This window comes from Platichthys flesus, chromosome 20, assembly GCF_949316205.1.
Source record: "Platichthys flesus chromosome 20, fPlaFle2.1, whole genome shotgun sequence".
In the NCBI taxonomy this organism is placed as follows: domain Eukaryota; kingdom Metazoa; phylum Chordata; class Actinopteri; order Pleuronectiformes; family Pleuronectidae; genus Platichthys; species Platichthys flesus.
In genome coordinates this window covers 13,438,932-13,464,662 of record NC_084964.1, presented here as the reverse complement: position 1 = coordinate 13,464,662, position 25,731 = coordinate 13,438,932, and the positions used below count along the sequence as shown (strand labels likewise).

The following is a 25,731-nucleotide window of genomic DNA, read 5'->3' as shown; positions in this document are numbered from 1 at the left end:
TTTCCTTTTTTGACAATTCTTCCCATTATTTCTTTCGTATATCTTAAGTCATATACGTACAATATTGAATATTAGAGTCTATTTATTTTAAATGACAGACCGCCAACCTCACATTATGAAAGCACATGGCTGTCACTCGGTTTTAACTTTTAAGTTTTCTTCTCATTACAGATCAAACTGTGGTTATTTTCTAACGTGATCCACGAATATGTTTAGTATGTTGACAGACATGTTGTAGTTTGCATGGAGGCTACAGCTTCTTCCAACACATGACCACCAGATGGCAGCGAGTTACTCACATTCATGTTGTTGGGCCCAAACCTCAAACCAAATGTAATACCTCACCTGGATTTCAATTCAGATTCATTTCCCCCCTTTCCTCTTTTATTTGTATCATTTGTGATTCAAACATAAATTCACATTTCTCAGAGGAAATAAAAAACTGGGACAATCATATCCAATAAACTGTAGATTTTTCTGATTGTAAATAGAACAAATATGTAAAAATACCCTGCAGATTTAAAGATATGACTTGTAACAATAATTCGCAGTAGTATCCTGCATATACATGTGGATATTTTGACAAATAGAGGAGGATCTCATCTTAGATTTTCCCTGTGAATGTGTGATTCTGGTGCGACACGCTTTGCAGCTGACGGACATGTTGTCTCTGAGGGTTTTTCCAAAGGTGCAGAGGTTTAAAGACGTGGCCGTCCAGCAGGGTTTCAAATCCTTTAATCCAGTCATCTCTCCGTCTCTTATTAATACATGGCGCTCAGTGCAGGACCAGAGGGAGAAAAACTCCCACCATGCACTTCTTCCTGCCTCGCTCCCCCCCATATGACCTCAAGAGAGACACTTCTTTGGATCAGGGAGCACGAAGGAACTGATCTTTTGTCTCGAGGTACAACATGTATTTTTTCTACAACTAAAGTATTAGTAAAAGTATTTGCAAGATTTTATGTTCTACTAGTGAAGAAAGGACTTCATTATTGAACAGTTTGACAGAGCAAAAATATAAAAAACAATAAAATGAAGAGAATTTTAATATTTTTTATTTATCTTTATCAAAGTATTCTAGCTAATTAATGATGTTTTTATTTATATAATTTATTTCCAGTATTTAATTATTTAAACTGAAATTTGACTGTGTCTCCAAATGTGTTGCCTGTGGCACCAAACTGTACTCAAAGACAGCAGTGGAGTAAAAGTACTCGATTACTTCTCATCCACTCCTGCTCATCACTTGATCCTTTAACAAGACCAGACAAAGACATTAGTGTCACTTTATCTTCCTGCTGTTCCTCAGTCTGAGTGTGCGAGTGCAGTTTGTACAGTGAAACCTTTGTTCTGTCGGCAGCAGATTACAAGGATGAAATAAATGATTTGCCAAACTACCAACGTGCAGCCACTACAACAGGTTTGAGTCCTTTGATTAAAAAGATACATAATACTGATACAGTCAAACCTGATTTCTTACAATAAATCAAGGCTGTGTGGTCCCAGTTTCTGCAAAGGACAAATTTCATTCAAAAGACATTATAGAGCTGAAAGAGGTTAAAAATATGCTTCACTCCGATTTCAAACCGGCAAACGTTGACAGCTTGTGACGTGAGCACGGTGGAGGTTTTGGAAACACAACAATCACTTTCTCCTGGTTGATCAATCCACTGGGCTCATGTTCCCCCACAAGCTCTTATTTCGTCACACTCAGTTGCTGCAGTAGATTAACACGCACAGTTTTTATCGAATCGTTTGCATTGTGAAATGAAGGCACTGTGCTGTGCTGTGCCGCTGCCTGACCTCCCTCGTGTTCCCTGAGCCTCTGACCAACAGGCCTCTTGTTGGGATTCAGAACAGCTGATGAACATGACGCTGATGTACTGAATCACAAGCTCCAAACTGTCTGTTTGTCTGTGAGGGAACAACGTCTCTGCAGCCACATGAGGCCCATGTGTCCGAGCAGCAGATGCATAGTGAGCGTTGATGTTGCCGCTCTTTTTTTCCCCCCTGACGTGAGGAAGCATGTAAGTGGATGGGGACGCTCAGCTTTGAGTCAGGACAATATGGGCAGTTTGAGAAAAGGGTATTATAAGTCCATTGGGACACATCATTACTTCATAGTTAATGAGTTTGTGGTAATCTGTGCACAGATTAGTGGAGCAATCAGACTCTGCCCAAATGCTGCATTTTAAAAGCTTCGGGCCGCGGCGACGGCCAAAGGTCACATTTCCAGTGTCCTCGTTCCGGATGTGGTCAAGAGTTTACGACAAAGACATGAGTCAATTAATAAAATCCTTTTTACGCTAACATTTAATTATAATCAATTTAACTCCTGTAGGTGCAGCCTCAACTCAAAAAGATGCAGTGAAATAGACATTTAAAAGTGATCAGAGTTACACAGAGTTAACAGGGGAACTTAAATATAAAACATATAGAGGGTTTAAAGAAAAGATGTAGAGCCAACTGGAGTAAATGTTGGAGTAAATACATAATATTGGAGGTGAAGACTTGTGCTAAAAGATATTTGTTACCTCCTCCAAGAAGGTTATGATTTTTTACGAGTGTTTGTTTGTTTGTAACACAAATTAACACGAAAACCATCAAATGGATTTCAATGAAACTTGGTGGAAGTATGGGACATGTGTCAGGGTATTTTGTTCCACTTTCAAAACGAGATAGAGGGATTAGCAACATTTTGATTATTTAGAGAATTATTAATGGATCTAGATTAAAAAATCTGATGAAAAACCTTGATCTAGTACATTTTAATGTTGTTTCTGTGGCTTAAAGATCCCAAAATGATCCAAGAAAGTTTTGTTTTGCGTGTTAACTTGGGAAGAGAAGAGAATAGTTTGAAACATGAAACGTTCTTCTAAACTTTAAACGTCTGGAGTTTCTTGAGCCAGAACAGACACCTTTGTGTTGTGTTGTGTAAGTTTTTGTTTCAGTTCACAACTTTAGCTCTCCTTTCTTTTTCTTTTTATCTGATCACATCAGTTGTGTCTGCACACTCAAAGTCCAGGTTGCATGAGATACTCTGCAGAGTAATTCAAGAAATCAAATAATTTGAAGTCAAATTTGAGGATTTGTACAATCAGACCAGGAATGATATGCTGCAAAGAAACATTTCCTTTCGTAAACACTGAAGCAGATTTATTAATTTTATTTAATCTTCTCATTTTAGAAATACAAGCAAATGCATTTTCTGTGGTAAAAGACAACTCTCAGAATGAATAAACTAACAGAGTTCCTGGCTGCTCGATGAAGGGTTTAAGTCTTTGAGGATCTTTCTGGCCTCTCACATCCGAGCCTAAAGAACATCATTTCCCATGTTCCCCCTCTCCTCTCTTATCAAACTCAGCAGCCGAATGGGGGGAAAGAGTGAAAGGAAAGTTCGCCTGTTGTTTTCAAACTTCAGAGGAAGAGAACTCGACAAACTTTCAGATCGAACCTCAGCGCAGCGAACTGGCTTCGCTCGGTAACTTGTAGTTGCAGAGGTTTGCAGGAGGCCTGTGCTCGTTAGGACATTCTTCTGGGGATTGTTGAAGGGGCTTTTACCGAGATTAGTGTCTTTGTGCTGTTTCACGTGAAAGAGCCTTTATAAAGGCGTCGCGCTGCAGGAGGACCCGTCTGCGCCCAAACTTTGTTTAGTGCACAGTGTGAATTCACTGTGCGTCTCAACATGGCTTCGTTTACGTTACCGGAGGGTTTCACGGACTTTGACATGTTTACATTCGGCACAGCGCTCCTGGTCGGAGGTGAGTGGAGCAGGACCCAGGAAGACATGTCTGTGCACACGTTAAAGAGACAGGACACCCGGAATACATGTGTTCCTATAGTAAACACTTAAACTTAAAATAGCATCTTAACCACGCATCATTTACTCTCAATGTCATGAGCATAACTTCGTAAGTGTTATTCTCATGTCTTTTTAATCTCTGCTGCACCTTGAGGTGATGTGGTCAAAATTATAGCTTAATAAAGATGTCGATATCAATAAGCATAACGATAAATCATAATAGGTTAATCTTTATTTAGAAAGCACCTTTCAAAACCCAGTTAAAATGTGCTTTACAGGATGAAAAGGGAAATAATTTAAAGCAAAACAGTAAGAGACAGTAATAGAGCCCAGAGACAGAAACCAAAATCAAATGAATCAGCATTAAATGATTAAAATAGACAATAAGATCAGAACTAGGAGAACGTGCAGGGAGTTTAAGTTTAAAAACTGATTTATATGTTCCGGAGTAAAGGTTGTGGTTTTTAAACTCGTCTTTATGAGCAGAGAACGACAAACACTTTACAAATCTGACGTAGATTAGTGTTACACATCCTCACTGCGATTACACAATGTATAATTAATATATAAAAGTATATTAAACCTTAGGTATATGCCTGTTGAAGAACATTATACTGCAATAATTATGGATATTGTTTTATTACCCAGTCCCACCCTTAGCTGTTTACAGGAAAGTTGTTTCTATACGATACTTGATGGGGTATAAAGTCTCATAAATGGGGTTACACTCAACAGAAGATGAAATGAAAACGTCACAGCCTCTTTTTCTTCTTTCAGGGATGCTCGGCTTCGCCCTGAACGCCATCAGCATCGTGTCTTTCCTCACCGTGAAGGAGATGCGGAATCCCAGTAACTTCTTTGTCTTTAATCTGGCCGTGGCCGACCTGTGTCTGAACATCAACGGACTCACGGCTGCTTACGCCAGCTACCTCAGGTATCAGATTCCCTTCAGCTTTCCCTAAACAGGTGCTTTTCACTTTCACGGGGGTTGTTACCTCATTTCCTGAAGTAACCCCCACCAAAAAAAATAGGCTCAGTGTTTGATGTCAGCCACGGAGTATCACAAGCTGAATAAGCTTCTCAGTTTCATAATCCAACCACAATCCACTTTTATTCAGCACGGTAAGTTCACATTTTGCAAGAATGATAGTTACCCAACAGGGGGGTTTTACTACTTGGAACAGAAAAGAACAAATTACAATGAAGCAATACAGTTTTTTGCTTCTGTTTGAACCTCTTATATATTTTTCTCACGTGTGTCCCAATGGGCATGAGCAGGGCCTCTGTCAACCCCCACCACCCCCCCCACCCCCCTCACCCCCCTCACCTTATTTTCCCAAGGAGTGAATTATCTATGAATTACATACAATTTTATTTTGTAAAATATACCATGAAAGCAGAATTAAGTCAAATGATTAGATCAGAAATTAGCTTCTTAAGAGATTTTGCTTTAAAAGTTCACCTAAATGTTTTCAAGATAATTGTGATGGTTAAATGTATAATTTTTTGAATTTCATTGTGACATGTTGGAGAGTTTTACCTCTTCAGGGCCGGAATAGTGGGATGAATGTGTTTAATATCACGCTTTGATTGAAATGTTCAGAAATATTGCTTTCAAAAGTAAAATAGATTAAAGAAACTCTTCATTTTCAGCCCATCATATTCATATAATTAAATTGGAGCATGACAAACGTTTTTTTTTCCTCTCTAGATATTGGCCGTTTGGTCAAGATGGATGTAGCTATCATGGTTTCCAGGGGATGATATCGGTCCTGGCCTCAATCAGTTTCATGGCTGCCATCGCTTGGGACAGATATCACCAGTACTGCACAAGTGAGTACAGGATATATATGTGTTATGGCCTATATTTAGACCATCAAATTAATAATGAAATCTCTTAAACTAGAATCTTACTCACATATCTTCACTTAGTCCCTTAAATTCAATCAAGCTGCACCAAATCACATACACTCATAAATATCAGTTCCCTAAACATGCACGAAAGTTTTCATCAAGATCCATGAATTATTTTCTGAGAATTCAAGGAAAATGTTCAAAACCTAGCTCATAAAAACCCTGGATCCTCACACCCACATGACCTCACGTGTGTTTTCATTGTGCAGGACAGAAGCTGTTCTGGAGCACGACTCTGACGATGAGCGGAATCATCTGGATTCTCTCCATCTTCTGGGCCGCTGTTCCTCTGATGGGATGGGGCGTCTACGACTTTGAGCCGATGAAGACTTGCTGCACGTTGGACTACACCAGAGGAGACAGGTGGAGTCATAAGAGAAGATAAAAAAAGTCCACCGTGTCTTTCTGGTCTAGAAATGTTCCCTGAAAACAAGAAGTCACATTCTTCCATTCAATTTCCCATTTGATCTTCTCCACAGAGACTATGTAACCTACATGTTAACCCTGGTGGTGCTCTACCTGATGTTCCCAGCTTTCACCATGTGGTCGTGTTATGATGCCACCCACAAACACTTCAAGAAGGTCCATCACCACAGGGTAAATCCATCCATCCATCATCTACACTGCTTGGGGGACCCATCCAAACTGAACTTTACGTGTAACATCTTCAATAACACACCAAACTTTTTTTCTTTTCCAGTTCAACACCAGTTGGCCGTTGAGGGTCATGCTGATGTGCTGGGGCCCCTACGTCCTCATGTGTATCTACGCCTGCTTCGAGAACGTGAAGGTGGTGTCCCCGAAGCTGCGAATGGTGAGCGATTGTTTTGTTTTGATGAAAGATATGATCAAGGTGGTAAATAAGGCTAGAGGTGTCCCTTTATCTGGAATTGCGCAATTGAGAACAATGCCCAGAATTTAAAAATACGCTGCAGAATGTAATAATCTCTCATTTAATTCCTGTTCTCATGGACGTACTTGTCTCCTCTCTCAGATTCTTCCAGTCATCGCGAAGACAAATCCGATCTTCAACGCCCTCCTCTACTCGTTCGGAAACGAGTTCTACCGAGGCGGCGTGTGGAACTTCCTCACCGGACAGAAGATAGTGGATCCAGTTGTGAAGAAGGCCAAATAAAAAGGATACTTCTGGCAGAAAGTCAGGACCACATCATTGTTTGCTCTCATGATAGGTTCCTCACACTGTTTGGCTGGGTAAGGTAAATTGTCACTGTTGCCTGTACAGTTGTAATATTGTCACGTAGATGAAACCCAGGATGATCCTCACGCTAGATTCGTGTTAATCTTAAGAAATGCTCTGCGGGACACTTATCCATTTTCAAGGTACTCGCTGCATTGCTCCTCCGTCCATAATAAAACCACCATGTTGCTGCTCTTCTACTTGGTGCTCCATCTATTCACAGATGCCTCATTTCAGCAGCTGATTCCCTTCGATGAGGCGAACACCGGCATTTTACTAAGAAGAGTAATGTATTGTGATTTTGTTGGGAAGACCGCTTGAGGTGATGTAACCTCTATATATAGGAAGGAAATCATTTCCTGTGTTAAGACTCTGTTAAGCGATTATGGAGTCGTCAACGTCTAAGGTAACGTGAACGTAATCACCTCTAGGCAGCTGATTATGGAAATCTGTACACTGATAGTTAACTTCGGCTGATATTTTGGTTTTAAACATTTTATCTTTAGCTAAACTTTTTCCTTTATATATTATATAGAGGCCAATGAAGGATGAAGAAACCTGCCTGATCTAAATAAAGATCTGTTTGTTGGCAAAGAGGTTGTAGATCGAATTATTGAGAGGAAGTTATGCAGGGAGAAATTGAAGGAATTAAATAATATAATTGTTTACAGTGACAAATGCAGCCACGTGTATAATACCAGCATTAAAATATACACATTTGAACACATTTCCTTGTCTTTCCTCAATATGGTATTTGTCTCTGTGGCCTCTTGTCTGCTACGTCCGGTGTTTAAGTGTCAGCAAGGCCGCAGACTGAATAATTCTCCTCCTGCTCCCTGATCCCTGAGCTGCTAAATACAGTTGTGCGTGCACTCCAGAAATAAGCAGAGTGAGACCAAGTCTGTCTCACTAACCTCAGAGGTGACTGATGTTCTTGCCACTCAGTCGTCAGCAACTGAAATCCTCTCACCGTCAGTGGGCCGCTTGTCTTCCTGCGTCACTGCTAAGGAAATGCGGTCCCTGATATAGTTCACAGGACTTTAGTTAGAATAGTTACGCACAGTCTGTAAGTCTCGACCGGGAGGTCAGCAGCTTGTCGAGCACATTCCTGTGCCAAGGCCCATTCAATGGACGGCAACACATTTCCCACAGTCTTAAATATTAGAATATAATTATTCTGTGGGAGATGCGTGAAAATGTCAAAAGACGCTCTATCTTTTTTAACGTGACTTTCTGGTAATCTAGTATTTTTTGTGTCATCTATCTGACAAACAAACAAACAAACCAACGATCAAAACATAACCTACTTCGCAGAGGTAATAGTAAAGGGGTCTGATAACCTACATGATTCATTTGTCATAAAACATAGTTAAAGAAAAGAAAGAACATTTTAGGGGTTCTACATTATCTCTCTTTTTTTAATAAAGAAGAGGGAAATAGAGAAAACTTAAATTCGGTGTAGAAACATTGAAGAAACTGAGCGTTATATAGTTCAGGTCAAAGTAATTAGTTTAAAAAATATTGTCAACGGTAAAACTTAATATTCTTTCAACAAAGTCTTCATCTGTGTTTGATTGTTAGTTTGTCGCATTTCACAAAACTTACTCAACTGATTTCCGTTAGATTTTGTGGAGGGATGAGACGTGACCCAACAAAGAACCCATTTAAGTTTGAAATGGATTTTCTTTTACTTTAACTTCTGTACATCCTCACATGAGCCACAGGCATGACAAGATTCTTATTCTTGTTATCTTACAAAGAAAACCCACAGATTCAGGTTCAATCTTTATGTTCTGAGTCTATTAGTCTGTTGAAAATAAGCTAATTGCTATAAATTGAAAGAAGTGAAGTCAGGAAGTGACCTCAGGAGTTATGATAAGCAGCCGACTCTTCAGTTACATGTCCGTCCATCACATGAACAAATAAGCAGGCTGAAGATAATCATGTACTTCCTCATACACTCCACAGATCTATGTTAATTTGGACTGCTGAGGTGTTTATCAAGTGTCGGATTAGCTTCAGTTTCTTGGAAGGAGTCGTCCCTCTGACTGACGGCCGATTACAAGCCAGTGTTTTGTTCCAGTGATCTAATTCAGTCCGAGCTGCAGATAGAAGCAGCAGTAATAGCATCAAGCTCACAGGAATGAAGGAGGACGACTTGTCGATTTAGCCTCGTTGAGCTTCCTTCCAAACCCATTGTACAAACAAGTAGATCTGATGGTTTTCATTTGGCGGAGACAGGATTTAGATCAGCATCCAGACACTGGGACAGGGGAAGGTGCCCCCGGCTGCAATGATACAGGGGGTGAGGCCAATGTGAAGCCACGGTCACAGACAGATGGTGTAAAAAAAAAAAAAAACACCAGAGGAAAACGTCTGTCCTTACGCAGCAAAAAAAGCAGCAGCACACATGGCTGCGGACATGTGATATGTTCAGAGAGATTTAGTTAATCGGAGTCAGATTTTGACCTTAAGAAGTCAACGACACCAGGGACGCAGCCAGAGATGTTGAGTTACTGAGGTTGTTAGTTTCCCCAACACACAGAGAGATGTTGGACGAACAAATATCTACAATCTGTTGTTAAAAGTTTCTTTCATAATTGTTGTATTCAAATCGCCAAGTGTATTATTTTATGGAGGTTATATCTCCTCACATGATGCCGCTTCAAAGTCTTCTACACACTGGCAGAATTGTTACATTTATATTACTATTTGCAATAAAGATTAAAAAAAACTTTCATTTCATCCAATTTACCTCCAAAACAATCCAATTTAGAACTATCTAAAGATGATAAAATCTGCCTTGACTAATATTCAATACGCAGCTTGTTTAACACTTTTAAATAAAAAATGATTATATAAAATCATAGGATATGACCATTATAATGATATCTACAGTCCTGAAGAATATTATATCCAAACCAATGCAAAACACTAATTAAAAAAATGATTTTACACTTGTAATATTTAGAAAAAATGGTGTAATACGTTTTTATAAAATAAAATTATATTTATATTATTTTTATATATATATAGATTTTGACATAAGAAATAAAATACATTGGGATTTTATAAAAAAAAGAAAAGAAAAGAGGATTATGGTTGAAAAGCACTCTATATTCCACCGGCTGATGATCTGTTTAAGTGCACATGACAGCTGCTGAGCTACAGTGTGGGAAAGAAATAAAAAATACTTTACTGACTAAAAGTTGGAGCCCACAGGTCACGTTAGGACAACATTAGTTTCGTAAACTCAACATGATGCAAAACAGAGGTCGGGTCAAAGGTGAGCGTGAGAGCTCTTTTAAATGCCACACGTTGGAGTCCATGGGTCAGATTAGATGACAGGAAGGAGACAGGTCACATGATCAAAACAAAGATCTTACATAACGCTAACGTGTTTGTTCAGAAACCATAATCACGTCTTCACAACACCAACTGGGTCAAAGCCGTGACGTGCAGTAGATTGTTCCTGAAAGCATCTTTAAAGGATTGCTGCTGATGCCAAGTTACTAGAGCGATTTTGTCCTGGGATTATCCACGTGTTCACATCTCTGCACCGTCAACAGTATAAAACCTGTTTTATTCAAGAGGAAAACCAACTGTAGCAGGGTGTGTGGAGCAAAGCTATGATATGAAAAGTGTTTATCTAGCAGCTGCTGCTGTGCTGAGCTGCTCTCATTAGTGAAATTGGGCAGTTATTTCCTGTGTGGTGTTAATCCCCCTGTTGGTGAATTAATTCTGCTCTTTTCTGCATCAAATCATCCACTGAACAAACTGGAACCGCCCCTCGTCTGCTCACACAGACCATCATCCAACCTCCTGCTTTATGTCAACAATCATTTGAAAGCATTAAAAGATGGATATTTATTCAGTAACTTAGATTGACTACTCCTACTTTGAGCTAAGGCCATAAGAAAAGAGTTTCAGATTCCCAGTGCGTAAAATAAAGAGATGGAGGATTTGCCTTGTGATTTTGTGTGTGTGTGCTCATTTGTTATATCAATTATTCCTTGAGAGACAAATACAACATCTTAGAAAAACTTCTTGGATTAATAAAATCAAAATACAGACACATTTACTCGGTTGCTGCCTCTATCTTAGTGATGCTCCACTTGGTTTTGGATTTAGCTCTAAAATTACACATTTGTTATTATATGCAGGTCTTCACTGCCCTCTAGTGGCAAATAATGATAGAACTGTCGACCATAAATAAAAGAGCCTTTTACAATTTAACAACATGTAACGATTTAAATGTTCTTATTTAGCATTCACAATAAATAAAAATGTTTTACTACATGTAATATTTTTCGATTTTCATATTATTTAGTCTTACGTGACAATGATAATTTTACGCACTTTTTTTACGTATTTTACGTATTGTCATTCATTATCTCTTTATAATGGCTCCATATGGTGTTCACAGAAGGAGTAAGGGTCACTGGGAAACACATTTATAAGCACATGCATCCTTACACCTATCATCCTAGCATGCTATAATTACATGTATGTATATCTATGTTGCTCATATACTAAATTTGATGACAGCAAATAAAGTCTTGCCAGGAAAAGAAGAAGAGAATAAAAATTGAAAAACTGAGAGAAAATAAGAAGTGTGTTATCTTTTAAAAGGACGAAACGGTAAATTTAAAGTTATTCTTATTGTGTGTAATATTAGTTTGTTTTAAAACGTAAGAAGAAGCTTCACACCGTTGAGTTACTGAGAAGATTTTCATTGGCGTCTGTGTGTACTTTTACATTTCCACCACAAGATGGTGGTATAGGCTCATTTCAAATTTAAGAGGCTCTGCACATGGACGTGTGTGTTTTAACTGATTTCATCTCAGGACCTTGGATCTCTATGTGAAGTCCTGTTATATTGAGACGTTGCTTTTAAGAATGTTGCTATTTCATGGTGACACGTGATCAAACTAAATGTGATAAACGTGTGAGAGAAGATGCGGGTGCGAAAAAGCTGTCCGCAGCTCGTGGTGCTGAAAGCTCGTCAGCTCCTGCAGCAGTTTGAGTCAATGGCAGAGAAAGTCCCTTAAAAACCTTGAACTGAAAAATTTAACTCAATTATAGATAGATATTTCATTAAGTCTTAACATCGCCAGTAGGGGACTTCTTTAAAATATTATTTGTATAATTTGAGATTTATTATTAAGTTTATATTAATTTTGTGTTCTTTCGTTTTCAGAAGATGTCTCTTGTGTCTTCGCGTGTTTTGTTTTATTTGTACCTTAGTTTCAGTTTAAAATCAGACTGATGTCCTTCCTGTACATTTATCATTGCAGATATCGTCACTTCATGTTTATGCGTATATAAGTGTTTTTTTCCACGACTCCAGACTCAGGAGTCACGCACTGGACATTAGAAGAAAGAAAAAACCTTTTCTTTCGCTGCTCGTGTGGAGGGGCCGAGATGCACTCACTGGATCTTATTGGTTGAAGTTATTGCTGCCACGGTTGGAAATTAACATAAAGGAGGCGAGTGACGAAGGGACCCACTTGGGGGCAAGCTGCTAATGCGTCATAGCGCTTGGTGAAAAGGGGGGAGACAAAAAAAAGCGACTAAAATAGCGGAGAACCAGCGGGTTAATGTGCACCAATGGCCAAGAAGTCACTGGTGGTCTCAGAGCAGAGCGCAAAAGTGCCACAGGTGATAGGAGATATGAGCACGGGGATGAGAGTCTTGGAGCGTCCGCGGGCTGGCCAATAAGTAACAAAATCGCTCGAAACAAACGTTGCCATGTAAGATTAGCGACCGAATACTCTGCGCGGTGCAGAAGAACCTGCGACTTCACCACGTCACTTCTCGGGAGATCATGAAACAAAGTCGGATGGGGCTGAGGCGAGGACAAGTTGAGGGAGCTGAAGAAAGCCATCTTCGCCGATGAAGCAGCCAAGTTCCTGTGCGCCTCTCCCTTTACGCACAGGCGAGGTGAGGACGGAGAGCATCGCTTCCATGTAGAGGAATCACCCATGAGTCATCCGAGGTGCTGAGAGATCGGCAGCAGACGGGGAGAAGCACAAGGACCATTTTCTAACCGAAAAACTTATCTTTACAAAAAGAAAAAAAAGCACACCATGGAGGGAGAGGGGAGATCCTCCGGGCTGGCGAAAACTGCCGCCTTAAAACTGTCCGAGATGGGAGAGAAAACCAAGCGGCTGGGCACCGCGATGAAGGATCCACAAGGGCAGAGACGGATCATATTAGTGATTGTTTGCGTGGCTCTCCTGCTGGACAATATGCTCTACATGGTAATCGTGCCAATTATCCCAGACTATCTGGCTGAACTGGAGATTGAGCAGTCAGCGCACGTCCACCTAGTGATTCACCCCAACTCTTCAGCCAACAGCACAATCCTAGACAAAATCAACAAGAACAACTTAGACATCCAGATAGGCGTTCTCTTCGCCTCCAAAGCCATCCTGCAGCTCTTAGTCAACCCGCTGTCCGGAACTTTCATAGACCGGGTTGGATATGACATCCCGCTTTTAATTGGACTCTCGGTTATGTTCGTGTCCACCTGCATATTTGCGATTGGGGAGAACTATGCGACGCTCTTCTTTGCCAGAAGTTTGCAGGGCCTGGGCTCTGCTTTCGCGGACACGTCTGGGATCGCGATGATCGCAGACAAATACACGGAGGAGGGGGAGAGGAGCCGGGCGCTCGGCATCGCCCTGGCCTTCATCTCTTTCGGGAGCCTCGTGGCGCCTCCCTTCGGGGGCATCCTGTACGAGTTCGCGGGCAAGAAAGTGCCCTTCATCGTGCTCGCCTGCATCTGCCTGGCGGACGGTATCCTACTGCTCACCGTGATCAAGCCCTTCTCCAGCAGGACTAGAGAGAACATGCCGGTCGGCACCCCCATTTACAAACTCATAATGGACCCGTACATAGCTGTGGTTGCCGGTGCGCTCACAGTGTGCAACATCCCCCTTGCCTTTCTGGAGCCCACCATCTCCAACTGGATGGAGACCACAATGCACTCCTCTCAGTGGGAGATGGGAATCACCTGGCTCCCAGCCTTCTTCCCTCACGTGCTCGGTGTGTACCTTACAGTTAAATTGGCAGCGAAGCATCCACACCTGCAGTGGTTTTACGGAGCGTTGGGTATGGTTATCATAGGAGCCAGCTCCTGCACAGTCCCCGCATGCAAAACTTTTGGGCAGCTCATCGCCCCGTTGTGCGGTATTTGTTTTGGCATCGCACTCGTCGACACCGCGCTGCTGCCCACACTCGCGTTCCTGGTCGACGTGCGTCATGTCTCGGTGTATGGTAGTGTTTACGCCCTAGCAGATATTTCCTATTCGGTTGCTTATGCTATGGGTCCTATAGTGGCCGGGCAGATAGTGCACAATCTCGGGTTTGTACAGCTCAATCTGGGTATGGGTCTCGTCAATGTGCTTTACGCACCAGCCTTGTTGCTGCTGCGCAACGTGTGCCAAATGAAACCGTCCCGCTCAGAGCAGGATAACCTGTTAGAGGAGGCTCCGCAGGGGCTGTACGATACTATCAGGATGGAGGAGAGGAGAGCCAAGAAGAAGGGCTACAGCACGGCAGGGAACTGCCTGCCAGTAGATGAAAATGGGTTTGACCCATTCGGAGCACAGCGGTCCTTGTCAGAAGAGTCGTCCGGTCCGGAGTACACTTAGTCCGGCCACACTCTTACCACACATTCCACAGAAAAGATTTGCAGGCAGACAGGCTATTATAATCTAGTGAATTAAACTTTTATGTAAGTACAGATGTGCAATATAAACACCCAATCACCAAAATCATGATTGTGTGACCCGTTCTCCAAAGTTTACTTCTTATTTTCTTTCTCACTGTGATTTCATTGTGTCGAACAAGTCTATGTATCGTTTGTCATGAACGTATAACTGGAGTTTTGTGAGAGATCTATCAGCTAACGTTGAATTTGTGTGTATTGTTAAAAAAAAGATGATATAAATAGTTATATGTGCGTATGAGATTATATGGGACCAAGTATAAAGCACATTTCCCCCTTACACAAACAGCCTATATTTTTAGTCTATGAGGAAAATGTTTTTACTCGCACATCAAAGGCCTAATTTTCCTTGGTTTTCTCTTTAAAGATTCGTAAAAAAATATATACATTTTAATTTTTAACAACTGGGCCGGTTTTTTATTAGTTTTATCTCTCATGTTTTCTGTTGTTGTTTGAAAGTAAATGTACTGTAATAAATGGATTTTTGTAAATATGTGGATACACATGCACAATGTAAATTGTAAGAAAAAATACGTGGACCTCTACAAAGTGACTGTGTGTGTTTGTGTGTGCGTGCGCGCGTGTGTATGTGTGTGTGTGGGGGGGGATAAAGTCAGTCTCCTGAAGATGCACAAACATGTAGGCTATTCATTTACCGATTGTGGTTTTAATAAATCTCTGTTTGGATCCGTGACTGTGGTGACTTATTTTCATTCTCATACCACAAAATTGTGGAGTTTTTAGGTTTATTTTTCATTAGAAATATGAATAATGTTGGTTTTAAAAATGACATGGATTATTATTCTGTTCGTTATGGACGCATTCAAATATAAAGTTTCGGGAAATTATCTCAATTATGGATTTAGTTTGATGTAAATGGTGAAAAAGGCACGAACTTTTCTCTTGTGAATGAATAAACACTGTAAAAAATATAACAGATATGTGATTTCCACAAGTTCTACTTTGTGACGGTACACACACACACAAACACACACACACACACACTCACACACTCACACACTAAAGAAAGAGCGCACATAGACGCATGTGAACATATTAATAAAAATAAACTGATCCAAATGTTTAATAAATTATGCTTCAGCTAGTAGTCGCATCCCATACGCCTGAAACGTGAATCTGACAAGAATGAAGTCCTCACAGTGACGGAGAACTCCAAAAACACACTCTCCCCGGTGTATTAACAGTATTATGGGATCTGGGTGGGGTTTGAGGGCGGTTGGGTGGTGGTGGTGGTGGGCTGAAGCTGTCAGATAAGATGTTCCTCGGATAGATGAGGATGGGAGGAGTTTCGTGCCTCGAGGGGGAAGGTAGACGCAAACACCTTCAGCAGCTCTTTTTTTTTTTCTTCTGCTTTTCCACTTTTAACGTGGAGCCGCAGCCTTATGGCGAAGTGCGCAGGGCAGCGAGGAGCAGCAGTCCGGCGCCGGAGCGGAGCTTCACTCTAATATGGGATTTCACGGCGTGCGTGGACTTGGCAGGCACATGCACACTTCGTTGAACTCTACACCGATCAGGTAAGGCACCTCTTCTATTTATTTCTCTCTTTCAAATGATAACAATGGAGATCTGTGTGTTTAAAACTTATCCATTGTGCGCAAAAGTCCATTCACTCTCACATCGAATTTGTAAAGTGTTTCATTCTTTAACCACTTGATTTGTTTTCATCCAGTTATATTCTGATATACAGAATTACACTTTATATTCCTTTAAGTAATATTCTGAGACTGTGTACAAATATTTTCCTTTTATTTTATTTATTCGAAATACAGTTTGGTATACTGAGATGTTAATTAAGTAAATGTTTAAGAGATACTGAGTCAGTAGTCGTGAGCTATGAGACGCAGCTGGAATTCAAGGACACAAGCAACAAATTGCATTAGGCTGAGCATGATAAAGAATAGAAGCCTGTTTGGCTCAACGTCAGACAGCAGCGTTTATAGCTCCATGTTTCCAGGCCTGACTTCATTCACCACGTTTTATATGTTTACTGTTTTATTATATTCAAGTGTTTTAATATGCTCTATTCAGGGAAAGCAGCTGAACTCGAACCACCTCCAGAGAGTTTCCACTTTATTTCCACCTGAGCGGAATAGAATGCAAATATGCCGATTCTACAGAAAGAGACGGCCAGAGACCGAGAAAACCAAGTATGGAAATGTCCCTGATTATTTTTTTCATAGCCTTCTCATCATCTTCCACATACAGTTTCCCTGCTGGGGGAGGTCGCTGTCCGCGGTGCTGGAGTTCACAAACTGGCGCAGATGGGTTTCAGCACCAGGGACAGCGCCACCTTCCATTACATAATTGGCCGCTAGGGGCGAAAGTTGCACAGCAGGCTTTTCATCCTCATGAGTTATGAAACCTTCATTCAATTTCTGAGATTGAATGTATATATTTATATAGTGCAGTTATTTAATAAGCTCTGAGGCAACTGAGGATTATATTACAATCTATAGTCACATTATTTGGGTTCAACTGTTTCTGAAAACAATTTGTGGGGTTTTGCTTCTCCCAGGAATCATTTTATGCATCGCTGCAGCTATTTAAAGTGATCACTACAGAGTCCCCATTTCCAGGAACCCACAGATACAATGAAATGTACGATTCTGATGTACTGGTCAATATTAACATCTTAGATCTACATGCAAATGATCAAACACCACACACATACTATAATCAATTAGCATGTGTCCCATGAGGTTGTGGAATCTATTCTCAAACAGGCCTTAGAGCTTTTAAGATGAATTATTAACTCTGCTTCTAACAATAAAAGCATGAAAGAAAAGATGAGAGGGATTTATAACTTTAACGAGGGGTATATTTAATGCTAAGCTGCTGCTGTCCTTTCATTACTCCTTATGTTTATTTATGCCACTCGGTTGTTTTTTGTGACGTCAGGTGCTGCCGAAGGTCCCGGTGCCCCCGCTGAAACAAACCCTGGACACGTACTTGAGATGCGTCCAGCACCTGGTGAAGGAGGAGCAGTTCAAGAGAACCAAGGCCATGGTGGAGAAGTTCGGGGCTCCTGGGGGAGTCGGAGAGCAGCTCCAGAAGAAGCTTTTAGAGAGGAGGGACAAGACGACCAACTGGGTAAACTCTCACATTTACAAGATAAAATAATACGCTGCTGCTCTTTGCCTTAATAGAAAACCCCCCACAAATGTTTCCCTAAATCAATTAAGATATATTTTATCTTGTCAAGTGGAAATAAATCTTAATGTGAAAGACTGCAATATATTGAATTTGAGAATCATCTTTTGTTACACTGCGAAAACAATGCATCAAATTCCCCTGTTCAAACTGATAATAAAAAAACATCTCAGATTGTGTCTCCTATATAAGATTCCTATACATCATCCACTCATGGAAGATGTGTAACCGTAAAAAAAACAACTGGTGACAAAGATTTATCAGAGCCTCTGCTCGTCCTCTGTCGCTTCAATCTCTGCTCGTGCGTCTGGTTGATCGGTGAGTCCACATCTCATCCAGCGCAGTGAAATCTATCACACTCCCACTCTCACACTGATGCTCTCTCCCACTCTCCCTCTCATCTGGCAGTGATACACTCTAATGGGTTTGTTTGTTTGTTTGTGGTTTTCTCCGTTGCCCACAGGTCTCCACTTTGAGGCGGTAACTCGAGTTCGAAAGCGTTAAACGAAGCAGAATCTCTCAAATTGCGTCCCTGTGTTTTTATTATCCAGGTCTATGACTACTGGCTGGAGGACATGTACCTGAACAACAGGTTGGCTCTGCCAGTCAACTCCAGTCCCGTCATGGTGTTTCCCAAGCAGACGTTCAGAGATCAGAAAGACGCCCTCAGGTATATGCTGCACTTCAGACAATCTAATATTAGCAGGTAACGAGTTAGAAAACCTTATTCACCCTCCCTCATCAGCTGTGATGCAGCAGAGACACTGACGAAGGTATCTGAGAGTCAGACTGTGTAGGTCAATGAAATAATTGATCAAAAAGGAAATTGTTTTCAAACATCACTGTAATGCAACATGTTCCAGCTTCATTCATAATCGAGTTTGACAGCAGAAAATATCCCAGACAGGGAAACTTCAGAAATTACACTGAGGTTTTGGTTTGAAGGAAATGATCTCTGCTGGACCCTGTGAGAAACAAAAAGTGAAATCACAAATCAAAGGTTAACAGGACTGAACGTTGCACACCGTCACTAATGATAGAAAATAAACATGCTGTTCAGACCCGTAGCTGCTGACATGGTTTATGTTCTTCTCAGACACAGACTCAAATAAAGATCTGAAACACAGACATGGAAAGAATCACCGGCATCATCTCTCTGCCCGTTATTAAATGAGTGGTCAACCAGACATTACACCAGTCGGTCCAGGCCTATAACTCAACATTAGCTCTTGTCAGCTCGGGCCGCACTAACTGAATGTTTCCAGAGCCCCCCGTGCGGCTGGTAATCTACTGACCCGGCCACTTATTAGATTTGGGAGTGACAGGGCCAAGCTCTCCGCAGAGACTGGCAGTCGGGCCTCGTTTTGGGGTGCGGTGCGCTGCGGCCGACTCTTTTGTATTGATCTAGCTTTGGACGTAATAACAACAAGACAAATGACACACAACACACGATCCGACAGGGCTCTGTGTTTCCCTATTTGCCCGCACCGCCCACTCCCACAGAGAGACTGCCTCTCCTTCGCCAACACAGCAAAACACACACACAGCACGTTCCCTGCATCCAGGTAATTGGCCCCAATGTGATTACTGTTCAGATGAGAGTGTGTCTCTGTATAATCACCAGCCTGTCCTCTGTATGTTCAGTGTTACAGCAAACTCAGTTTTCTTTTAAATTCGTTCCTTTTCATTCTTTTAAGATTCGCGGCTCAACTCATCAGAGGCGTGTTGGACTACAAGGGACTCATTGATGAGTAAGTACTTTCAGAGTGAGGTCAGTCATTCGCACATGAAAATAAATTGACGTATGATAACGATGAGTCATGAGTCTCAGAGGTAATCTGACATGGTGTGATTACGTCTGCCAGGCGAGCGCTGCCGGTGGAGTCCGCTCGAGGCCAGTTAGCCGGAACCCCCCTGTGCATGGAGCAGTACTACCGCCTCTTCACCTCCTACCGCTACCCGGGGCTGAAGACAGACACGCTGAAGGTTCAGACGAACGCAGCCTCCTCCTCGGCGCCAGAGCACATCATTGTGGCGTGCAAGAACCAGGTCAGGACACCAGAGTCTGGGGAGGCTTTTTTATGCTCCGTCACACTTCTAACCGGAAACAGTGAGAATATATATGTGTACATGTAAGGACTCTAGTGCAGAAAACGTATTCCTTTGTCCACTGGAATGGTTCAAATCATGCATCAACCTCACCGATTATGAATGCAAGGTTGGTTTTCCAGCTGCAGGCTTGAGGAATATTTGAGGACATATAAAGTTATAAAATTCTAATTATAAACACCAATTCCTTGTGTTTCAACAGACAAAAAACAGTTCTCGACCAGAACACTTTGCTGGTCTAGAAGAAAGAACTATGTCTGGGGCAAGGGGCAGGACTATAAAGGCCAACTAGACCAATAAGACCACATATTAAACAGGAAGATATTTGATATCTTAGTGTAGCTCTCATCTAAACATAGTTTATTTTCTTACAGACCAAATCAAACTAAAAAGACTACCATACTCTGTTTAATTTGTAAAAGAACAGCAGCGAGAAAATACAATTTGGTTACAGAATCAAAGTGATATCTCATTGTACCTATAAATGACCACAGAGCGACACTCCTACTTGGAACAGGTTCTGGGAATTATCAATCTCTGGCACACTGGGAAGGTCCCCATGGAGATACAGGCAGTTAACATAATTACTGTTGATTGAATCCACCGGTTTAATGAGAGCTTCCCTGAACAGCTTCTTTAACCAAACACAGGAGAGGAGTCACTTTTCTGAAGGACCCTTTTTAGTTCCTGCCATAGTATCCTAGCTTATCCTGGCTACACCAGGCTCATAACAACATGTGGAAGTGACATGATTGTGTATTTTTCAGGTGGATCAATTCTTTATTAAGTGTATCTGCTTTTTTTTCTAGTTTTTTGTTTTGGATGTCGTCGCTAATGGCAAACAGCTCAGCGAGACGGAGATTTTATCCCAACTGGAGAAGATCATGAAAATGGCAGAAAACGCTGAAGAGAGACTTCCTCCTTTCGGTATCCTGACATCTGATGGGAGAACAGAGTGGGCCCAAGCCAGAGATGCACTGACAAAAGGTCTCAGCTCCGGGATTTTTTAATTTCTAATCACGGCTACGATCACTTTCAGGAGTCTTGATCAATCGTAAACCACTTTTAGAAGGAAAATCCAGAGTGTGCTTTATTTTTGTCTGCTTCCTTCTTCCATCCAGACCAAACCAACCGGGACTCCCTGGCTCTGATCGAGAGCTGCCTGTGCGTGTTGTGCCTGGATGAGCCCAGCGGCCTGGTGCAGAGTGACACCAACAGGGCCCTGCTGATGCTGCACGGTGGCGGCCGCGAGAAGAACGGGGCAAACCGCTGGTACGACAAGTCAATGCAGGTAGGACCATGTTCGAAAGCTATTCAACAACGAATACAGATTTTGCTCCTGTTGTTAATCCAGAGTCTCTCAGTTTGTCGTAGGAATGGACGGGACGTGCGGGGTCGTGTGCGACCATTCGCCATTCGAGGGGATAGTTCTAGTGCAGTGCTCTGAATACCTGATGAAATATGTGTAAGTCCGGCCAGTGCAGTGACATGTAACCGTACTTTTACCTCAAGCTAAAATGCTGCAGTGAACATGTAGGAGATGTAAAAGTTGTTTGTCTAAACAGCATTGGGAGTCCCTACAAGATGGCGAGGCCTCTCAGCATCAGAGAGCTCCCCCCTCCGAGGAGACTCCTCTGGAAATGCAGCCCCCACATCCAGGGAGTCCTTGCGGCATCTGGAGAAAGACTCCAGAGGCAAGAACAGCACAAACAAACAAACAAACAAACAAACAAACAAACACATCCAAATAATGATTTACAAGTCTTTCCAGAGACGTCAGCTCTCACATCTCTTGTGCTTTCTCCTGCAGGCTGGTGAATAATCTTGACATGGACGTTTTCAAGTTCACAGCTTATGGAAAAGATTTCATCAAAAAGCAGAATATGAGTCCAGATGCATTGATACAAGTTTCCTTACAACTTGCATTTTACAAGTAAAGAAAAAACTAATTATTTGCATGTTTCGCTTTGATAAAAGATCCCTTGGTCACCTCATCGTCATTTTCTCAATGATCCTGTCCGTCATGTGCTCAGATGCAGAGGACGGCTCGTGTCCACATACGAGAGCGCGTCCATCCGGCGTTTCCAGGAAGGTCGGGTGGACAACATTCGCTCTGCCACCCCCGAGGTCCTGGCCTTCGTGAAGTCCATGACAGACGAGAGGGTCACTTTCTCCGTGAGTCATTTTTCTCACTTTGACCCCAATTACAGAGTAACTCCCATATTACTGCCCATCAAGCCGGCTTTAATGAAACAGGTGCGATCGGCCCCCCCCTCTGGACGCCAAACCAGGAGTCTCCATTCGAAACAGACGATCTTCCTGCAGGTTTAATGGATCTATGAAACATGTATTTACTGGATGAACTGTTCTCTTCAACAGGACTCGGAAAAAATGAAGCGATTGAGGGATGCAATTCAGGCCCAGACAAATTATACGATTGCAGTAAGTATTTTTCATCTGGGTTAACCACCTCCTTGCTGTAACTTCAAATTTAATCTATATGAGAGTGGTATCAGTCTTCTCATCTAATTCTCAGCATGAAAGTGATAATAATTCCTAATTGGCTCTACAGTTTAATTTAGCTGTAGTAATTTAGCTGTAGTAAACGTGGGCTATAGGGTTATCGTTGCAACTAAAACAATAGGTACTTTATACAAAACTAGGGATGGGCCTTTATCTAAAAGACATCATTAGCACTGAGTAAAAATCTAAAATGTCTTTCAGGCGATTACAGGCATGGCTATAGACAATCATTTCCTCGGGCTCCTGAGAATCTCAAGGGAGATGAACATGGAAAAGCCGGAGATCTTCTGTGACGAGACATATGTGGCCAGTAACCACTTCATCCTCTCCACCAGTCAGGTAACAGGTCATCCTGCTACATTTGAACATATGACAGATTATTGTTTAAAGTTAATGTTTTAAACTTGCATGCTGATGCTTGAACACAAAGAGGAGACCTCCCCAGAAACGTCAACTCAACACACTGAGAGGATGAAAAATAAAAACTTTCCTTGATTTATCCATAACTGTATCATTTGAAGTATAATCAGAATGTGCTGAATTTCTCTTCTTTGTCTATGAACCAACAGAGTCACATGTCTTCAGCTGGACAGGCTTTGTGTTTTAGTTTTACTCCTGACCTGTCCTCAAAAAGCACTACCAGTGTTTCCCCTGGCTTATGGCAGTGTCTAGTCTTTCTCTTGAAGTCGTCTTATCCCGACTGCGTCCTCCCTTCTCCAGGTTCCGACCACAGTGGAGATGTTCTGTTGCTACGGCCCCGTGGTGCCCAACGGCTATGGCGCCTGCTACAACCCGCAGTCAGACCACATCATCTTCTGCGTGTCTAGTTTCTGGGAGAACACAGAGACGAGCTCGGCGGTTTTCGTCAAAGCCCTGAACGAGGGCCTGCTGGAAATCAGGGACCTGTGCAATAGAGGAAGCGCCGCGGCGGCCAAACCGGTAGAAAGCAGCCAAGGAGCCGCCCGGCCTCATAAATCAGGGAAGTAAGCCATACTGAGATTTAGATTTAGATTTTAGCTTTAGACTCAGTAGCTGAGATGCCTTCATCTGTCTTTGTTGTCTGTGCAATAGTGTTTCCTTCACAACAAATGCAAAGCCTTAAAAGCCCACATACTGTACAGTATGTACATATATAAAAGATGAAGGAAAGTAGTTTTCTTTTGGGTCTGTGTGGACATCGGAATACGTTCTGCTCCGACACTGCCTCTGCTTATCTCAGCAGACTTGAGATTAACTGGTCTGCTGCCTTTAGGAATCTGAAGCCATGTCTGCTTTGTAGCACTGATGTGAGGGGATAGTCCTCTGTCAGAGAGTTGATAAACCAAGTGATCGCAGTATATACAACCGGGGGAGAAATGAAAAGGAAAAACCCAAGAAAATAAGAGAGTCAACATGAAGTGAATTACGTGCTTTGAGCTCGACTGCCACCAGATTCGTAAACCAGTTGGACACCTGTAGGAAAAATGAAGACTGATGTGAATCTCCAGTACCATCATCCAGTGAGGGAATATGTTTTGGCAGAATGGTGTTCAACTGTCCGGCAGAGCTCCAGAGACGATTCACTGCCAAGGCTCAGGGCAGCTGTTCTGGAGCCGACACCTTACGAACACCCTGTACGTGTTCTTTCCTTTAGATTCTCCCCCGTCTGTATTTCACACTTGTACCCGTAGAGTAGTAATGTAATAGACATGACAGGTTTATGTAAAAAATAAAACATAAATATATATGTATATATATTCAAAACAATCATGACATCCTGTAAATGTGACCAGCTTCACTGTGCGTGCAGCCGTGTTCTCAGCAAACTGGATCAATGGTTCTATTTTCTTCTTAATGTGTTTAAACGTGTGAAGTGATTCTACTGACGCCCTTGTGGTCATGCATATGTGACGTCTGCGTGACTTTGAGTCACTTTAAGATATTCATGTAACGATGTGAATGAACACGTGTAAACATCGAGGACTGGTTGATAAGTAACGTACGTGTGTAGAGAGAAAAAACCTGATATTTCAGTGGCACATCTGAAATCATGAGCTCGATATCTCAGCAATAGTTACAATGTGTAAAGTAACCAGAGCTATATTATGTAAGTAAGTAAGATACAGTCCAGTGGTGACTAGGTGTTCACATGTACATGAGCGCTTTCTATTTGCACATAGAGGTAGAAAGAGGGTAGCGATGTATTTTATTGTCGGTTCTCTGTGCAATAACTCAAGTGCAGTGAAGGTGTATGTGCAATAATCGATTCATTAGATGCATGGAGCTAATATGTTATATTAAATTTATCTACGGTTGCTATTTTTGATATTCAGAAACAACGGAGTGAAATTATACTGGATCTACTGTACACGCATGCTGGTTTGGTCAAAGTGTACCGTGACTTCAGTCGTTGGTCTTGTTTCAGTCTGTGGTTCCTGTTGCAGCAAACCAAACCCTTGTGGTGAATGTGTGAGGATATTTGTCGTGTCCACTCAAAGACATTTACTGTGCGTTCGTCAGGTATTCGTGTGCATCATCAGCCAAAGTGAATGTGAACCACGTCCATGGTTTCAAAAATCCACACATGCATGTTTAGTCTTCCGTACTAAATGTATTTTTATATGTCCACATAAAGAGTTGAAATAATCATATCGTAAAATATGGTATATAGCAATGAAGCCTTAAAAGAAAGCGTTGCAAACTGTTGACAGATGTTTTATTCTATAAGTGTTTAATGTGGATTGGATTGACTTGGTGTTTGCTGTCTAATCAGAGTGATACATGTTAATGAATGTAACGTTTCTCTAGTTCTTAAAAAAACGAACTAATAATCCATGTGAACTGTTCTATCTATAGTATTGTATCTATGTGCACTGATAAATTAAAGTTACACTCTTTAAATCCACATTCTTGTGAATGGCACCTAATGTGTAACACATCCCTTTATTATGTCATTTAATATTTGATGATTGTTTGGTAGAAATTCTAATGAATACATAATGACTATATTTTGCTGATAAATCAAATCAATGTAGAAAATGACCTTTACTCTTTGACTTAAAAAATAAAAAGGTGAATGAACACTGAGAAACCTGATATATAAACATATGTGGTATGATCATGTAGGACTTTTCTTTTCCCTTTGGTCAGTGGTGTAATGTCCTGGATCTCGTCTGTTCTATGTTTATATGAAACTAAAATAAAGTAGTCAATTAAATACTAAGCTAATAGAAGACATTGCCATTGATAAGCTGGAATAGAACTGCTGTGAACCTGAAACTGATAAGTACCAGAAATAAA

The 25,731-nt window shown here is 41.5% G+C and overlaps 3 protein-coding genes across 3 annotated transcripts; all 3 read left to right on the top strand.

Annotated features, from left to right (window-relative positions):
- The first annotated feature begins 3,358 nt into the window (after positions 1-3,358).
- Positions 3,359-7,641, top strand: rgrb (retinal G protein coupled receptor b). Its single transcript, XM_062378432.1, has 7 exons — positions 3,359-3,761; positions 4,580-4,736; positions 5,514-5,635; positions 5,926-6,079; positions 6,196-6,313; positions 6,417-6,530; positions 6,711-7,641. Exons 1-7 carry the CDS (start codon positions 3,686-3,688, stop codon positions 6,849-6,851), a joined length of 882 nt encoding a protein of 293 aa, XP_062234416.1. The 5' UTR covers positions 3,359-3,685; the 3' UTR covers positions 6,852-7,641.
- Positions 7,642-12,565: 4,924 nt separating this feature from the next.
- On the top strand, positions 12,566-15,336 carry slc18a3b (solute carrier family 18 member 3b). The gene has a single exon (XM_062378370.1). It carries the CDS (start codon positions 13,004-13,006, stop codon positions 14,570-14,572), a length of 1,569 nt encoding a protein of 522 aa, XP_062234354.1. The 5' UTR covers positions 12,566-13,003; the 3' UTR covers positions 14,573-15,336.
- Positions 15,337-15,958: 622 nt separating this feature from the next.
- On the top strand, positions 15,959-25,731 carry LOC133975741 (choline O-acetyltransferase-like). Its single transcript, XM_062413712.1, has 15 exons — positions 15,959-16,184; positions 16,699-16,817; positions 17,569-17,760; positions 18,372-18,490; positions 19,518-19,571; positions 19,686-19,869; positions 20,739-20,916; positions 21,051-21,220; positions 21,294-21,394; positions 21,495-21,623; positions 21,740-21,862; positions 21,963-22,104; positions 22,309-22,371; positions 22,654-22,791; positions 23,173-25,731. The coding sequence occupies exons 2-15, from the start codon at positions 16,773-16,775 to the stop codon at positions 23,437-23,439; spliced, it is 1,905 nt and encodes a 634-aa protein (XP_062269696.1). The 5' UTR covers positions 15,959-16,184; positions 16,699-16,772; the 3' UTR covers positions 23,440-25,731.

What these genes read in the sequence shown, in the direction of transcription:
- rgrb (XM_062378432.1), top strand. Translation starts at nt 3,686, where the DNA reads ATGGCTTCGTTTACGTTACCGGAGGGTTTCACGGACTTTGACATGTTT. An exon ending in GCTTACGCCAGCTACCTCAG is followed by an intron (nt 4,737 to 5,513) that starts GTATCAGATTCC and finishes TTTCCTCTCTAG; the next exon opens with ATATTGGCCGTTTGGTCAAG. An exon ending in AGAAGGTCCATCACCACAGG is followed by an intron (nt 6,314 to 6,416) that starts GTAAATCCATCC and finishes TTTCTTTTCCAG; the next exon opens with TTCAACACCAGTTGGCCGTT.
- slc18a3b (XM_062378370.1), top strand. Translation starts at nt 13,004, where the DNA reads ATGGAGGGAGAGGGGAGATCCTCCGGGCTGGCGAAAACTGCCGCCTTA.
- LOC133975741 (XM_062413712.1), top strand. Translation starts at nt 16,773, where the DNA reads ATGCCGATTCTACAGAAAGAGACGGCCAGAGACCGAGAAAACCAA. An exon ending in TACAAGGGACTCATTGATGA is followed by an intron (nt 19,572 to 19,685) that starts GTAAGTACTTTC and finishes TACGTCTGCCAG; the next exon opens with GCGAGCGCTGCCGGTGGAGT. An exon ending in TCTGGAGAAAGACTCCAGAG is followed by an intron (nt 21,624 to 21,739) that starts GCAAGAACAGCA and finishes TTTCTCCTGCAG; the next exon opens with GCTGGTGAATAATCTTGACA.